The sequence below is a fragment of the Bactrocera neohumeralis genome, chromosome 5 (assembly GCF_024586455.1).
Source record: "Bactrocera neohumeralis isolate Rockhampton chromosome 5, APGP_CSIRO_Bneo_wtdbg2-racon-allhic-juicebox.fasta_v2, whole genome shotgun sequence".
Classification (NCBI taxonomy): domain Eukaryota; kingdom Metazoa; phylum Arthropoda; class Insecta; order Diptera; family Tephritidae; genus Bactrocera; species Bactrocera neohumeralis.
In genome coordinates this window covers 5,178,258-5,194,097 of record NC_065922.1, presented here as the reverse complement: position 1 = coordinate 5,194,097, position 15,840 = coordinate 5,178,258, and the positions used below count along the sequence as shown (strand labels likewise).

Sequence of the window (15,840 nt, the reverse complement as noted above, 5' to 3'; positions counted from 1 at the left end):
TTTTATTATTTCTTTGTATTGATCAACCATTCTTGTTTTCTTAACGGTTAAATATTTGAAAAAATTTGTTCCGCTAGCCCAAATACAGTTATAGCTTGTACATACTAATAATAAAATTTCGAAACAAAATAAATTATTTAAGGCAAAAAACTGTAATTTGCTTTCCATTTGACTTTAAGTCCCCGTTACGCATTAACTTTCGCCCTTTCGGCCATTAAAAACACTTCAAATTTTTAATTTTAATTTCTTTATTATCATTTTAGTGTTTTATTGCACAAATTAGTATTAAAGATAAATAAGTAAAAATTTCAACTGCCTCAACGCGTTTCATACCATTACAATTCATAAATGGTACGCACATATGTATGTACATGTGTATATGTATGTATGTAAATATAAAATATATTTTTGTAAATTAGCTAAAGCTTAGCTAGCTTTGGACTAACTCGCCTACAATCCTTTTCCCTCATTTTTAGTTCTTCAATTTACATTTACAGGTCAATGGTTCGTATCTAGCTTTCATTATAGACTCCATAAATATTTTTGGACAAATTAGCTTATGAATCCGTTAAAGCACTATAATTACTCTCGTAGGTGTTAGTATTGCTTGAACACTTCGCAACTTCTTCAGCCCCCTAATAAATGTTTACTATGCTTATTGATTGTTTATGTGTAAGTAGGTACAAGTTTACATTGCTATCAACAACACGAGACCGTTGTTTACTCATCAATTTCCAATTCCGCCTTTAACGATGGGTATACCTTAAAATAGGTGTTAATAGTTGATTGTTGTGGAGCATTTTATGGATGTTGATATAAGGAATTAAAGTAGAATAAGTTTATGAAATTAACACATTATCTAAATACCGCAAAACGTGCATGTAATAACATGAAGAGTTAAAATTTAGTGAGACTGCAAGATGGCTCTGGCTCAGAAACACTCGCTAAATAATTGTGCGCCTAAAAATATGCAATTTTCTTTTCTGTTATGTGTTGCTAAAACTCCTTTATATACATAAAATTCGATATACATATTACAACAAAACTAGTTGCACTAATTTTCTAATTTTACAGGAAATAACACTGGCTAAACTTAACTTAGTGCTGTTAAGGAAATATAATTTTGTTGCAACAGTTAAAGCATATATTGTATATTAATATTTGATGTAAAACAGCATGACTTATACATATAAACTAAATAATGATTATTTTACTATTTTTTACGATTTGTTTTTGTTGGTATACAATATAAAAAGGTTACACAAGTGGTTTTTGTTCAACGAAAATATTATGCAACAGTATTTTTACATATTCTCAATTCCACAAACCATTTCAATTCAATGTCATATGGATTCGAGCCCTTTTAAGGTAAAAATTTCTATAACCGACCATAACATATATACCACTACATACAAACATGCATGCACTCACATGTATAAGGAAATGTTAGAATTTTTGTTACATGGAAGTATTCAGATTTTACAATTTTACACAAACTTTTTCGCTGCTTCCACTTTTCATATAGTAAATAGCAAATTAACTGAATTATGCCAAAGATTTTCAGCTTTTATTCTGAAATGTATCAGCGACCCTCCAACGCAACAATTCGTTTAGAAAATACTAGCGACATTTGGACCAGGCTGCGAGTTTGTGGGCGTTGGCTGTGTTGGCCGATCGATGTCCTGATAGGTGCGCTGTTGTGTGGTGGGGAAGACAGAACCGGTTTGTAAGCTGCCGCCGCGGGAATTGAACTCACGATACAGTAATATGACAGTTATTGGTCGTAGTACTAAATTGATGATAGAGAAAGCGACTGCCCAACCATCTGGAAGTTTAGAAGATGTTTAAGTTTATGTTGCAAAAGGTTGGTCACATATGTATGTATATGTATATTGGTTTGTAAACTTACTCATGAAATCGAAGTAGACTATAATGTTTATTAAATCGAAGAATATGCTTGAAACATTGATGACGAGTGCCTGCAAGCAAAGGGAAGTGAAAATTGCAATAAAACTTTGAATGTTTGTCGAAGTAAGTTTTGTAAACTGTGCAACCAACTACAATCTAATCTTATAATGAATTGTGCCGATAAATACAAATAACTTTTCGTTATTATTGCTATCATCAATCAAAAGTTATATATAAAAATTATTTCGATACAAAAAAATTAACTTATAATAGACCACAAATATGTACTTATTGAGACGCAGCAAGCAATACAGAGGTAGCTATCTAGAAGCTCAAAAGTAAAATTTAGAACTTTTAGTTACTAACTCTATTATATTTATATATATTTTTATACTTTATGAACATAAGAAAGTATTTCACTTTTACCGCTGTGATATTTATTTATGTTTTTTGGGGCAGACTCAAATTATTCACAAACAAAACAGATTAACCACAAAAGATAAAAATGTGGAATCCAAAAGAGAGGAAGGCGCACTATGATAATATGTGATAATACTATTGTTAAACAAATATTAAGAGTCTAATGTTTGCTTGGCATGGCATGGTGTTTAAACCAGCGCTACAAATGCGTTCCAGTTTGGCTACAAATTAAGCAAGAAAACGGAATATTTAAATTTTAAGTATATAAGCGGGAAAAATAAAATATAAATTGATTTCAATATATAATTACCCGCACTTAAACTATAATTGGAATGAGCATGTCTTAGACGCTACGGTGTAAGTGCAAAACGCCGGTGACGTTGTCGTCATAGCTAATATTGTAAGCGATACACCTACATCTACGTTTATGTCCGTACGTACATACATACATACATATGTAGCACCACGTCATTGTGCTTACGTGTGAAATTTTATGCTCCACAAACACGCTTGCTCGTCACTTTGGTTATATTCAAATTCAAAAGTGGTAGTGGTAACGAGCAGTGCGTTCAAGAGGGGCGGCAATAAATACAGTCACATTATATATATATGTACATATATTTGTATACGATAGCGTGTTTGACTGGCTTCATTAATTTAAGAAAACGAAAGTCACTTTTGTTGGTCGCCCTGCAAAATTTCTTCCTTTACACTACTAGGGACAAGTAGTTTCCTCGCACTAGGTACAAGTAGTCTAAGGATTTTTAGCGTCGGTTACCAAAAGCAAAGTGTGCAACACGCAATGTTAGCGATTTTCTTTCGAATTTATTAGCATTTCACAAGCCAGTCGACGGCCAAAGAATGCGATATCACAATAGCTAGGGGGTTTAAGAAGGAAGAAAGGTTGACCATTTGAATATTTCTCTAGCACCTTTAATACTTCACATAAATCAACTGAATTTCCCACACAAACAAAAATCGATAACAATAGTAACCCAGAGCGGAATAATACTTCGCTATTTCATTAATTAAAGCTATTTTCGAGTAATTTTATTAGAGAATATGCAAAGGCATGAACAAAAGCGATTTATATGTAAAACACATACATATGTATGTACGTAATTTACATACGATATGAACTGGACACTTGTAAAGCAATTCATTTCTTATGTATATACATATATTGTATATGTAAATGTCTATATTGTCTTCCAAAAATTCTTAGCTAAACAAAATCTTGAAGCTAAAACCTTAAAGTTGGAAGTTCACGTTACAACAAGTCTTTATTAACACCAAGTTGTTATCACCTGCGCAACACTAACCTACCTAAATATGTATTACACATTGTGTACATCTATAAATATACACTTACGCATGTAATTCAATCATTGTGTTTCATTGGAAGCGCTGCTAGAGATGCTACGCTTTACATACATACTAATACGTTGCCTCGTTGCGAATAGTTTGAATAGTGTAATAGTAATTGAGAATTACTTTACTCATATGCAAGTAAATAACTGAGAAATAACCTTACGTTATCGACTAATGACTTTACTAGAACAATTGTAGGAATTCTAATTGTTGGTTTTGTTGAAAGCAAATACCTTATAAGTTTAAATAAAACGTAATGAAATTGAACAGTCCTAATTTTTTTTTAGTTTGAAACGATGCGATTTTTATGAATTGAAATAATTTGCTTTATCGAAACAAAATTGAAAATAATGTGTTCTAATTCACACGCGTGACGCGTCAGATATTGAAGTGATTTGTAGTAACAACGATATTTAGGTAAGCATACAGAAATATTATATACATATATAATACATATATAGATTTTTATAAGGTGCCTAATCGAAAACTTACTAGCATACTTACATACATACATGCATATAAGGCGGACTACTTCATACTTACCACTTGTGCTGCTTCAATGGATTCCTTGCAATGTATTGTCCAGAACATGGCAATCATAAATAGGAAATTGTAAAACTCATAAGCTCCATGGCCCCAGGTACCGAGCATAGCATTTGTGATGAAGAAGAAGTGCACGAAAGCGACCAGCTGTAAAATAAACGTGAAATACAGTAAGCTTTAGAGATAAAACTTCAGTTACATTTAAACCGAGGCGACGTATGAAGGAAAATCCGTGGTGAAGCCATTCAAATTCAAGCAAGTTGAATGTATTTCCACACATGCAAATACCTATGTGAATTGAAACTTCATGTGCAGTGAGGGTTGAGAAATTTGCATTTAAAACTATTGAATGTCTAGTACGACTATGTATTAAATGTTTGTGGCTGCGATTTCATGCACAAGCAAAGCCGCAAGAGAGCATCAACACAAATAATAATCGTAGGTGATTGCAATGCAGGGGGCCTTTAACGGTCGTTGTGGTCTGCACCACAATGTTATTCAATTCATTGCATTGAATGAATGCGATTGAGTCACCGCTTATGGACAAGCACAATTAATTGTTGATGATTTAAATACATACTCAAATGAACAAAATTTAAAAAATAAACCCAAACAAGAGGACATCTACTGATAAGGTTACGCCTCTTTCTAATGTTATTGCCTCTACAATATATACTATAAATATGTAGATGACGTGTATATGTATGTATTTACAATACGATGATGCATAATTCTAGTATAGTTCAATTATACATTGTTACTTCTTATCACAACAAAGAAATAACGTTCAAAGAGGTAATTTACATCCTTTGTATCTGTAACAACAAATAAAAATCAGTAAGCAGTAACGGCTCAATACTTGCGAAAAAATGGAGCTGTGGTTACGAAGAGCGCATTTGGGCGTTATTAGCGAATTTCGTTGTTGAAACTTTATACATACATACACTTATTACTTACCTTAACCCGCACAAATGATGATCCCAATAATTCGTTTATGTCAGCCATTCTGCTTGCGTGTTAGTTAAAAGAATTCTGATCTAGTTTATCTCAAACTTTTTAATCAGCGCAACACTCTCGATGATGGTTCTTTTTTGTCTGCTTGCACAGTAGTCACGAAAGAGCAACAGCTGTTTATATTTTTGCAATTATTTGGATATTGCTCCACTTTCTTTTTTCTCGCGCGCGTTGAGACCGTTCAATTTGTTTGCCACTCAAACAGCTACAGGTGTATACTCGCAAAGTTATTAATGTGGCGTTTATTTGCGCTCTTTACATACAATGCGCAGAATCTATCACTAATAAATTATATATTCACGTACGTAATAGAAAAACTCGAAATGTCACTAGAATGAAATAAATTAGCCTTTACGCGAGGAAGTCCAACTAGATTCTGAAATTTCTTGTTGAGAAATGTCGTAATCACGGAATTCATTAGCAAATGCGGCGTTGCCACACAATAATAAATATTTTTCATACACTGGAAGAATTTTACTCTTAAATTAGTTTGCTTTCTGGGTATTTTGAGGTGTTTTGCTGTTGTGTTCGGTTCTTAGGCCATAAATGAAAAAAAAAACTTTGCGCAACATTACTCAAAGATGCTTTACACAATTTATATTTTCTGAATTTAGATGTTTGCAGTAACATAATCACCCTTTGTTGTACGAGTATTTACGTATAGTACATTAATAACATAAATGTCAAGTTGCGTGCAGACCTTATATTAGGATATTAATTTATTCACAATGAATTATAAACAGTGGAGTTTATTTGTCATTTAGCATATTGTGTCTTATCAGAATAGTTAACAGGTGATATATCTCATTCCAATTAGTTTTGTTCTTTGTCCGTGTGTGTTCCGGTATTTGCTATAATTTTTAATATTTATAAATTATTAGGTTTTTGCAATATACTTCAGGAATGCCAGATATTAAAATCACCCAGCATATGCTTAATAATATCGAATACGATCGTGATTCATTTGTGCATAGTGAAAAAGTGTCTGGAAAGATGGCTGACGTTGGTTGCAAATGCACACCAACAATTTTAATTGTTGGTGATAAAGCTGATCTAAATGCTGCTGCTTATCATTTAGCACAATCATTGCAGTCCCCTTTAGCTGCTGAAGTTATAGTTACGGTGCTTGTGGCTGAGTCGATCCGTAAATCATTTTTGGAGCGCTTACAGCCGCAACTCAAAGCGATTTCGGCTGAAGCTGCGCAGGACGTAGAACGAAATACAGTTTTGGCTTTGATAAACAAACACAGTTGGGAGACCATTTCTGTCAACGAGTTGGGAGCCAATTCACCGGTGCTTGTTTGCGATGTGACCCATGAGCATCTGGGAACCGGTTACAATGGTATTGCCACGTTACACACTTTTCGCACTGTACAGGAAGCAATTAGCTTGTGTGGAAAAGAAACGTTAAAAGCCGTTAACGCATCCATTTGGACAAGTCATCATGCAAGTGCCTACGAAATAGCATTAAAGATTGATTGCGATAATATATTTATTGACTGCCATCAAATATCTTTGGACCCATTGCAAAAAGCCTCTTCAGCTTCAGGTAATGCATCTTGTGCATTGGTTGAAAACAATTATCACTACGAAACACTAATATTAAAGGATGGGAGGAAAAATATAGTATTCCCTATTGGAACCGCTATCACCAACTAAAGGATATGCGAGCCATATGATGGAAGCTCTGATGTTGCCTTAGATTTGGTATTTGTAATTGCTGCTGTTTTTTGTAATTTTGTAACTAACTTTTAACGATCCACAAATATTAATAAATTTTTGTATAATTCTATGGTCATAAAAAAAGAAATCAGATATTGGTGTGGTCAAAATTATTTACATCTACTTCTATTATTCATGGATTCATTATAGTAACTCCCAATTCCAATTTCTTTTAAAACGTAGTAAATCAGATTGGGGTTATTTTATACCAACTTGATTAACTTCATAAAAATAGACTTATGAAAGTAAATATCGTCACCTAAAATGCAAAATAACGTAACAACATTCTCGAAAATTTACAGTTTCGTGAATGAAACACGAAATAAAATAGCCCAAGAGTGAAAAAAGATTTTAATATTAGTTAAAACTTGTTTATATTTGAACGTAGAACCTGAATATGCTGAACAAATGTAATATAATTTTTTTTATTTGAAGTAGTGAATTGTAAACAATAAAATACTCAATTTCGAATTTTTTGATGATACATTATTTTGCATTTTAGGTGACGATATACAGATCGAAATAATTAATGGGCGGTTGGCAACTCTATATTATCAGCTGTTATTGCTATTCAACTAGTTTTCCTTTCTCTTTTCTGTTGATTTTTTTATTCTAAACAAAATTTTATTCGTGTTCATTGAATTTAGTCTCGTTCGTAAGCTGATTGTGTGTAATATGTTTACTAATTTCTAAATTATAATTTGATAAGTTTTAATTAGTCGAGGGGTGATAAGCTGAATATGTTTCGCACAAAGAACTCGCGTGGCGTCGCTACTGCCGTAGACGTTGATGTAAGTGCTGGATTTGTTCGCAATTATGCAGCGGAAGATTATGATGATGACGACAACACTTTCCATAATGACCCAGACAGCAATCGCAGAACAGCGAACACTAATGAAGATAGTGAGGTTTCCGACACAAATGAAGGGAGCTCTGTAGATACGCCTCTCATTGGTGGAGTTGAAGGTTATTACTCATTAGACACATTTACGAAAACGTACATATATTGAACAAAATACGTATTGAAATCGTGTCTATTGTTAAATCTATACTGTTTTTTGCTTTTTTTTTCAATTATAGATGATGGCGAATTTCCTAAAACTCGACATATATTCGGTTTAATGGGTTTCCTGGGTTTCGCAGTAGTCTATGCAATGCGTGTTAATTTGTCTGTAGCAATTGTGGCTATGGTGAATCAAACAGCAATACCTCAAGATAATTCTAGCACCGTCGATGATACGTGCCCAGTACCAACACCAACTAACACTACTACACCGTCGAAGGAGGGAGATTTTTTGTGGGATGAGGCCACTCAGGGTCTAGTTTTAGGATCGTTCTTTTACGGTTATGTGCTGACACAAGTACCTGGCGGTCGATTAGCAGAGCTTATGGGTGGAAAACTGATTTATGGCTATGGTGTGTTGATAACTGCAATTTTTACACTCCTAACACCTATCGCTGCATATTGGAGTCTACCAATGCTAGTGCTGGTTCGTGTTTTAGAAGGCATGGGTGAAGGTGTCACCTATCCAGCAATGCATGCAATGTTAGCGCACTGGATTCCGCCACTGGAACGGAATAAATTCGCCGCCATTGTATATGCTGGTTCGAACATAGGTACAGTGATCTCAATGCCACTAGCAGGGTGGCTCTGCTCTTTGGAGTTTCTTGGGGGTTGGCCCTCAGCATTTTATATATTTGGCTTACTTGGCATAGTATGGTTTTTATTTTGGATGTATCTCGTGTACGACAAGCCAAGCGTACATCCGCGTATATCTTACAAGGAGCGTGATTACATAGAGCGCAGTATTCGCTCAATGCAACCACGCAATTATAATGAATTGTTGACCGAAAACGAAAATGATGCAATACAGACAACGAACGACGAGATCCCATGGAGATCCATTTTCACATCACTGCCGTTATGGGCAATCTTAATAACACAATGCGGACAAAGTTGGGCCTTTTATACACAATTGACAGAACTACCCACCTACATGAGTAATATTCTACACTTTGACATCCAATCGAATGCAATGTTAAACGCGATACCTTACTTCACAAGCTGGATTGTGGGCATTCTGTGTTCCGGTTTGGCCGATTGGATGTTGGAACAACGCTATATTTCTCTACTCAACTCGTACAAATTATGGAATTCAATAGCGTCCATTATACCATCGATCGGACTTTTAGCCACAGCTTATGTGGGCTGCAGTTGGGTTTGGGTCACAGTGATGTTGGCCGGTGTTGGTTCCTTTGGTGGCGCAGTATACGCAGGCAATCAAATGAATCATATTGCGCTAAGTCCACGCTATGCGGGCACTATGTATGGCCTAACTAACTCGGCGGCCAACATATGCGGCTTCTTAGCACCGTATGTGATTGGCGTAATCATAAATCATCATGAGACACTGGCACGATGGCGCATTGTATTCTGGCTGGCGGCAGCTGTAAATATCGGTGGAAATTTCATCTATTTAATATTCGCTAGCGCCACTGAACAGAGTTGGTCACGCAATCCACGTCCTACTACAGCCCACACTATACACTCCTAAATTGATGTCTCAAATCGGCATTTGGTTAAATTGCCAAGAATTCCGTGATACACGAATGGATGCTATTATTTCTTGAGTACCTACGCAAATGTGTGATAATTAAATATTTTCATTTTAACGAAGGAATTCTACAAACTGTGTAGATATACATATGTATGAATAATAATATAATACCAAAAATTACACAAACATAAAACTATAACTACCAATTGAGTAGGAGTGCTCAAATTTTAAAGTCCTAAATTTGTATGTATTGAAATTATTTATATAAAGTCTGTGGTATAATTTTACGTTATAATCGTTTCCATCATTCATAAAGGAGAAAAATTGGAATTGAAAACTCACTGTAAACTATATTACTTTTTCTTTGAAAGTATGTAAGAATATTTGTTCCTTTATAACTGCTGATAACGATAAATCATTCCAGTTATTCTATTTATATTTTAAACGAAAAAATAATTTATGCTGCTAATAAAGTGAAACTGTGCTCTTGTAAAAAAACATATAAAACTGGATTCAATAATTTGAAACAACTTATGTATCGGTAAATTAGAATAATTTGCCAACTTAACTGGGCAACGAATTTTGAAGTATTAAATTTTACCGTCATTTTGCTGTTGTCAAGGTGATTTGACCACTTTGTAGTGGCAAAGCAGGTATAAAATTGCAAACATTTATAAAAACTCTAAAATTTCGCTTACTTACAAAAATAACGGCACCACCTGTTGCATTTTGTACTTACATAAGTGTTGACAATTATAAATGATTTCACATAAAAAGAAAAAAAATTACAAAACAACGGCACCACCTGTTGCATTTTGCCCTAAGTATAAAAGATTTGACATAAAAAGAAAAAAATTAAAACAATTCCAGCTCATGTTCTCATCCATATACTCTTGCTCAACACGTGGCTGAGGCTAATTTGCAAATTTTTCGGAAACAAAGAAAACAACTCGCCGTTACGTTTGTGAAATTACGATATTGTTTCATTTTTTATTCTTCAGTGTTTGTTATCAATATACTAAGTACATAGTTTTTGTGTGTGTGAATGCATTTTTATCTTTACACATATACATGTATAGGTTTGTTGTTGTTTTTCCTTTTTTTATCTGCGCTGTGCACGACTTCATAATTATATGTATCTTAATTTTTGTATTGAATTGTGCCGTATTTAATTGTATGTATGTACACTTGTAGGCACACATACCAAATGTATGTATGTATGAATGGTTAGAGCAATGTATGTGTGTTTGTATTTGCGTTATACAAATTCGCAAATGAGGGTTTGTTATATTTATATCTTAGCTTGTTATATGTGTGTGTGTGTGTGCGTATGTGTGTGCTGACGTACGATATTTACCTAATTCATGTTAATTTTACTCACTCAAATTAACATTCTCTTTGTTTATTTAATCCTCGTATATATACGAAGTTCAATAATGCTTTAAAACATTTATAAAAAAATAAAATCATTAGATACTAATTCTATTCTTTAAGCAAACTGCTTTGAATATTTATATGCCTTGGCATTATTACACTGTGCTACCCAATCAAATTTATTGTATACATTCTGATTTAATAGCTTTTTTATGCTTATATAAATTACATATGTATATACATATATGTATGTATATATATATATTTAATAAAGTTAGTTTGTTAGCACGTATATGTACTACATAGCGAACTTTCTACCACACGCTACACTTTTCTACAGGATTCATCGGCGAGCCGAGTTTGCATTTGTACGCTTCGGCAAAGTCTTTTGAGTTCGAGAGTGGCGCGAGTACGCGTATGAAACCGGGTGAGTGCACCGAAGAGCGTATCTTCGTGACGGCGTCTTCGGGACGCATAGAGCCGCACCAGATTTGTGCGTAGTTCAAGAAGAATAGTTGGTCGTGCGTGAGATTTAGACCTGGTAATTCCGGTTCGGGTCCATGCCGCTTAACCCACTTTTTATAGGCCTTTATGTGGTGTATAAAAATCATTATATTTATTGTTTTTTGCAAATTATCATGGAAAATGTGTTGCCTACCCGAAAAGCCTGCTTAAGTCCACCATTATCCGCTATGTTTTCACCTTGCGTCATGCGACCGTTCACATACATGCCCACCTCCTCAATCTTATAACGGGAGTACTGATCGATGATGCATTGCGTGCGTTCGCGGAAAGCTTCGATGGTGGCATTGTTCCACCATTGCATCATGTTGCCGTCCTTGTCGAACTGTCGTCCTGTGAGAGAAAATAAAAAGTGTTAATACTATTGAGGTAACATTGAGTTTAGAAAGATGTGAAGATTTGAACAGTACTGATCTTGCGCCATACAAAGTATTGAAAATTGCGCTTCAAACTTTTATTGAAACTTAAAATAATAAAAAAAGTTATTTTGTAAAATTTTCTATACCTTTATCGTCGAAGCCATGGGTTATTTCATGTCCGATCACGACACCGATTCCGCCGTAGTTAACCGATTTCGGATAATTGTTGCTATAAAATAGTGGTTGAAATATCCCTGCCGGGAAGACTGTAAAATAAAAACGATAATAGACTTGCTTCAATATAAAACTCCAACCAAGCTTACCGATATCGTTTTTGTTCGGGTTGTAGAAGGCATTTACCACAGCCGGTTCCGTCGTCCATTTCTCTTTATCGACGGGCTGATGCAACAGCTGTAAATTTTTGTCCGAATCCCATTTCAGTATGTTAAGCACATTCTCCATGAAATTATCGGGCACGATTGTGAGCTTTAGGTAAAAAAAAAACGTAAAAATTAGGCAAAACCGCAGTTAAATTTGAGGTTATGATAGAATAATGGTTGATACTTAAATTGCACCTTTTTCAAATCATTTGTATCACTACCACATGTATGTATACTCACAAACTCACATTTTCGTACTCTTTCTCCAGCTCCGTTGCATTGTTGAGAATTTCCGGATATCCGATGCGTTCGTTCATAGCGTTCGCCTTCTCTCTAGCCACCGCCCGCGTCTCGTCGTCCATCCAGTGATTTTCCGTTAGTAACTCATTGAATGCCTCCCTCAGTGTGTGTATCATTTCAAGCGCCGTATCTTTACTCTCCTGATTGAAGTTGTCCCGTATGAAGAGCGCTCCCACCGCCAAGCCTAGCTTCTTATTTGTCCATTCAACGCACTGAGACCAACGCATGCGCTCCGATTGTACGCCCAGCAATATTTTGCGGAACTCAATGCGTTCGCGTTGATATTCGTCGATCATGTGTGCCATTATGGACATCACCAAACGCCAAATGACGTAGTTGTGTACCACGCGGCGATCGGCATTCTCTAGAATCTTACCCATTTCCACGAGGTATGGCATGGCGTAACTGACCAGCACCTCATCCGGCAACAATTCGATATCGGGTCCTAGTACGGTTTTTAGAAAAACTGTCCAATTCAGTTGCGGCACTTGAGCTTGCAACTCAGGCAAAGTGAGTTTCGTGTAGATGGCGCTCGTGTCGTGTCGATCCGCTTCGGGCAGTGAAGCGTTCACCAGTTTAATTTCAAATTGCAACACGTCGTCTAGCTCTTGCGTTGCAGTCACGGGATCAGCACCCAGTAGTATTGCGGTTTGCGTCATATACTTATGGTAGGCCTTCAAATCATTTTCACTGCTCGGTTTCAGGTAGTAATCGCGTGATGGCAGCGCCAGCTGTAGTTGATCGATTTGTAAGATGTTAGCGGAAGAGTTCTTATCGTCGGCGCCCACGTATAGCTCGACTAGCACCGGTTCACTATAATTACCACGTATAAGTCCCATTAATTGCTCGATGGTCATATTGGGCGGCTGCCAGTTCGGTGTGATCACTGGCCAACCGCCAAGCGACTGGAGCACCTCCTTTAAGCGACCCTCGCCAATTTTGCGAATCTGAGCTAAACATGCGAAAGAAATGGAGGATTTTGTATTTATACATCTGCCAAATAATGTCCTCAACTTACGTAAATCCATACAACTCTTATAAAACTGTTTGGCTTTGATGGTGGCTTTGTTGTCGTCGACCTTAATGGACTCCTCTAGTACGCCCTTCAACACCACTTGCTGTTCGTCGGACAAAACCTGAACATATTTATGAAAATATGAACATATATACATATATAAATGAATATCTGATTTTTCTAAATAGAAAATTTGGAAGACTTATTTACTTTGGATATTAAAATTTCTTTTTAATGTGGTGATCGCTTACTGTTTACTCACCTCGAATGTGCTTATCGAACTGCGATCTTCGGGTATGATATGTATCTTATTCCACGTACCACATGCGTATTGAAAAAAGTTCGTACAAGGGTCCGCCGACGTGTCCATGGCCGAAAGTAAAGAAGCAGCTGAAATTATTCGAAAAAACTTATTTAAGAAAATCGGTAGTTACTGTATAATTAAAACAGATTGTGCTACAGTTTTTGGTTAGTATTTTTCAATAAAGACAATCAGGACTATCATGGCTACTTTCGATCGATATTGTCAGAAAGATAAGCCAATGCACTATTCCCATTAAAGTTTTCACTCAAACACTTCTTTAGCTCTTATGAGAAGTTGTCAGCTGTGGGTTTCTCCATATTCGAAAAACAAATCGAAATTCGAAATAGGTAAACGCCCTTCTCCTATAACTTTAACTGCTCCAAGTGTTGGGGTTTGGTCCAAGACCTTCCGGGTTGTTTTCATGTACTTCATCTCTTCGTGCAGTTGGTGGAATGTGCCTACGATATTTTCGCACTACTTTTTCTACGTACCGCACACCTAGAGTATATTCATTGAGACAAAAAAGCACGTGGAACTTGTAATTAAATTCCCCGGACAAATGATGTTTAAAAAACATGTACACTTTGCAGTCGAAAATTGGTAGGACTGTCACTATTTGCTCAAAATTCACTATTTGTCTTATTTGGCTGTTTTGTCATGTGGCTACATTATTTTACTTTTATTGTTAAAACCGTTAGCGTCCGCACGAGTTCATTACAGAATTTGTGGTATTTTCTTTTGAATAAGTTGTGAAAACAAGTAAAGTTGACCATGGTGGGGTCAACAAAAAAGAAATCAGAAATCGTAGCTTTATATCAAATAAATTATCCAAAGGTCAAATAGCTCGTGAAATGGGCATTTTTGCAATGGATAAAAATATCGAACAAAAAGAATCCGAAAACAGAAAACCTCGAAGACATGCCTTGTTCTGGACAATCAATGCAGCATTTTGAAAATATTAAAAGGAAGGATATGGTTACACAAAACGCGGACTACATCAGATTGGGAATGGTTATTTTTTCTGATGAATCGTTAGAAAGATGGTAAGGAAAGAGCGTTCTTGGAAAACCCGACATCTCCCTGTGGTGTCTGTTCCAAGTTTGGTGTTGGGCTTTTTCTAAAAAGATGGATATTTTGGAATTTTGAGAGAAGGCGTTTTGAAACGAACAGTTCCGAACACGCCCAAAAAATTTACTCAGACTTGTTCCCTTGTCATAGATAACGCTAAAAATATTGAAATAGATTTTTCAATAATTTATTACAAACACTTACAGGTTTCAAAACAAAAGGTCTTTTTATGGAACAGGGTCTTCACGAATACAGTCCAGATCTCAATCGAGAACTGCTGGCAATTCCGATCCCAAAATTCAGGGATAGAAAAGTTATAACATTATTGGCTGGTAATGAAGAAATCAATAAAAATTATCTTCAACTCTTTTTTGAATCGATGCTTAAAAAAATATCCGAGGTTATTAAGAGGAGGGGGTGTTCTAACAAATACTAAGAATTTTTTTTTATACAAAATTTGTTATTTTGATTCGTTATGTATTCTAATGCCAAATAAAAATCATATAAAACATAAAATATGTAAATAACTTGTTCAAAAATTACATTATTGCTCATAACAAAATTTACTTCTGTGGTTTGTTATAAGTGTGTTTTTACATTTTTACCTATAACAAGTGTTAAACTATAATTTTTTTATATAAAAATGCTTGAAACATAAACTAAATAAAAGTGGTTGATCCTCAAAGAAAAATGTTTAACTTAGAATAATATTAATCCAAGTTTTGCACTATATAAAAGCACTCTGTATAGTGCGTGGGTTTTTTTTCGCCGAGTGTATTTTGCTAAGTTGGTAGGACTGTCCTTAATTACTATGCAAAATATGAGCGCGTTCTGTCAACCAGTTTGTTTACAGCAGCTGCTTAAGTCGGTGCCCCTCCGTAGTGTGTTGCGATTTTTGCAATGGATAAAAATATCGAACAAAGAATCCTTGAATCCTTGAAGACATGCCTTGTTCTGGACATGAAAATATTAAAAGGAAGGA

General features: G+C 35.3%; 4 protein-coding genes across 8 annotated transcripts in view; 2 read left to right on the top strand and 2 right to left on the bottom strand.

Moving 5' to 3' along the window:
* Nucleotides 1–230: 230 nt before the first annotated feature.
* Nucleotides 231–5,647, bottom strand: LOC126758521 (uncharacterized). Its single transcript, XM_050472812.1, has 4 exons — nucleotides 5,200–5,647; nucleotides 4,243–4,389; nucleotides 1,910–1,979; nucleotides 231–1,825 (listed from the first exon to the last, which is right to left on the bottom strand). The coding sequence occupies exons 1-4, from the start codon at nucleotides 5,245–5,247 to the stop codon at nucleotides 1,611–1,613; spliced, it is 480 nt and encodes a 159-aa protein (XP_050328769.1). The 5' UTR covers nucleotides 5,248–5,647; the 3' UTR covers nucleotides 231–1,610.
* Nucleotides 5,648–5,951: 304 nt separating this feature from the next.
* On the top strand, nucleotides 5,952–7,069 carry LOC126760707 (uncharacterized). Its single transcript, XM_050476547.1, has 2 exons — nucleotides 5,952–6,050; nucleotides 6,138–7,069. Exon 2 carries the CDS (start codon nucleotides 6,160–6,162, stop codon nucleotides 6,913–6,915), a length of 756 nt encoding a protein of 251 aa, XP_050332504.1. The 5' UTR covers nucleotides 5,952–6,050; nucleotides 6,138–6,159; the 3' UTR covers nucleotides 6,916–7,069.
* A 103-nt stretch (nucleotides 7,070–7,172) lies between these two features.
* Nucleotides 7,173–11,010, top strand: LOC126760706 (sialin). The gene is made up of 2 exons (XM_050476546.1): nucleotides 7,173–7,944; nucleotides 8,059–11,010. The coding sequence occupies exons 1-2, from the start codon at nucleotides 7,719–7,721 to the stop codon at nucleotides 9,531–9,533; spliced, it is 1,701 nt and encodes a 566-aa protein (XP_050332503.1). The 5' UTR covers nucleotides 7,173–7,718; the 3' UTR covers nucleotides 9,534–11,010.
* Nucleotides 10,493–15,840, bottom strand: part of LOC126760705 (neprilysin-1) — a 35,759-nt gene continuing 30,411 nt past the window's right edge. For all 5 annotated transcript variants that reach the window (XM_050476540.1, XM_050476541.1, XM_050476545.1 and 2 more), the window contains exons 4-10: nucleotides 13,749–13,876; nucleotides 13,490–13,607; nucleotides 12,420–13,423; nucleotides 12,115–12,277; nucleotides 11,938–12,057; nucleotides 11,569–11,765; nucleotides 10,493–11,497 (exon numbers count right to left, since the gene is read on the bottom strand). In XM_050476540.1, the coding sequence (XP_050332497.1) occupies nucleotides 11,225–11,497; nucleotides 11,569–11,765; nucleotides 11,938–12,057; nucleotides 12,115–12,277; nucleotides 12,420–13,423; nucleotides 13,490–13,607; nucleotides 13,749–13,876 (2,003 nt within the window). In that variant the 3' untranslated portion in view covers nucleotides 10,493–11,224. The remainder of the gene's footprint in view (nucleotides 11,498–11,568; nucleotides 11,766–11,937; nucleotides 12,058–12,114; nucleotides 12,278–12,419; nucleotides 13,424–13,489; nucleotides 13,608–13,748; nucleotides 13,877–15,840) is intronic.

Coding starts and splice junctions, on each gene's coding strand:
- LOC126758521 (XM_050472812.1), bottom strand. CDS start 5,247: ATGGCTGACATAAACGAATTATTGGGATCATCATTTGTGCGGGTTAAG. Junction 4,390..5,199: donor CATCATTTGTGCGGGTTAAG/GTAAGTAATAAG, acceptor TTTATTTTACAG/CTGGTCGCTTTCGTGCACTT. Junction 1,980..4,242: donor CCATTGAAGCAGCACAAGTG/GTAAGTATGAAG, acceptor CTTTGCTTGCAG/GCACTCGTCATCAATGTTTC.
- LOC126760706 (XM_050476546.1), top strand. CDS start 7,719: ATGTTTCGCACAAAGAACTCGCGTGGCGTCGCTACTGCCGTAGACGTT. Junction 7,945..8,058: donor TCTCATTGGTGGAGTTGAAG/GTTATTACTCAT, acceptor TTTCAATTATAG/ATGATGGCGAATTTCCTAAA.
- LOC126760707 (XM_050476547.1), top strand. CDS start 6,160: ATGCCAGATATTAAAATCACCCAGCATATGCTTAATAATATCGAATAC.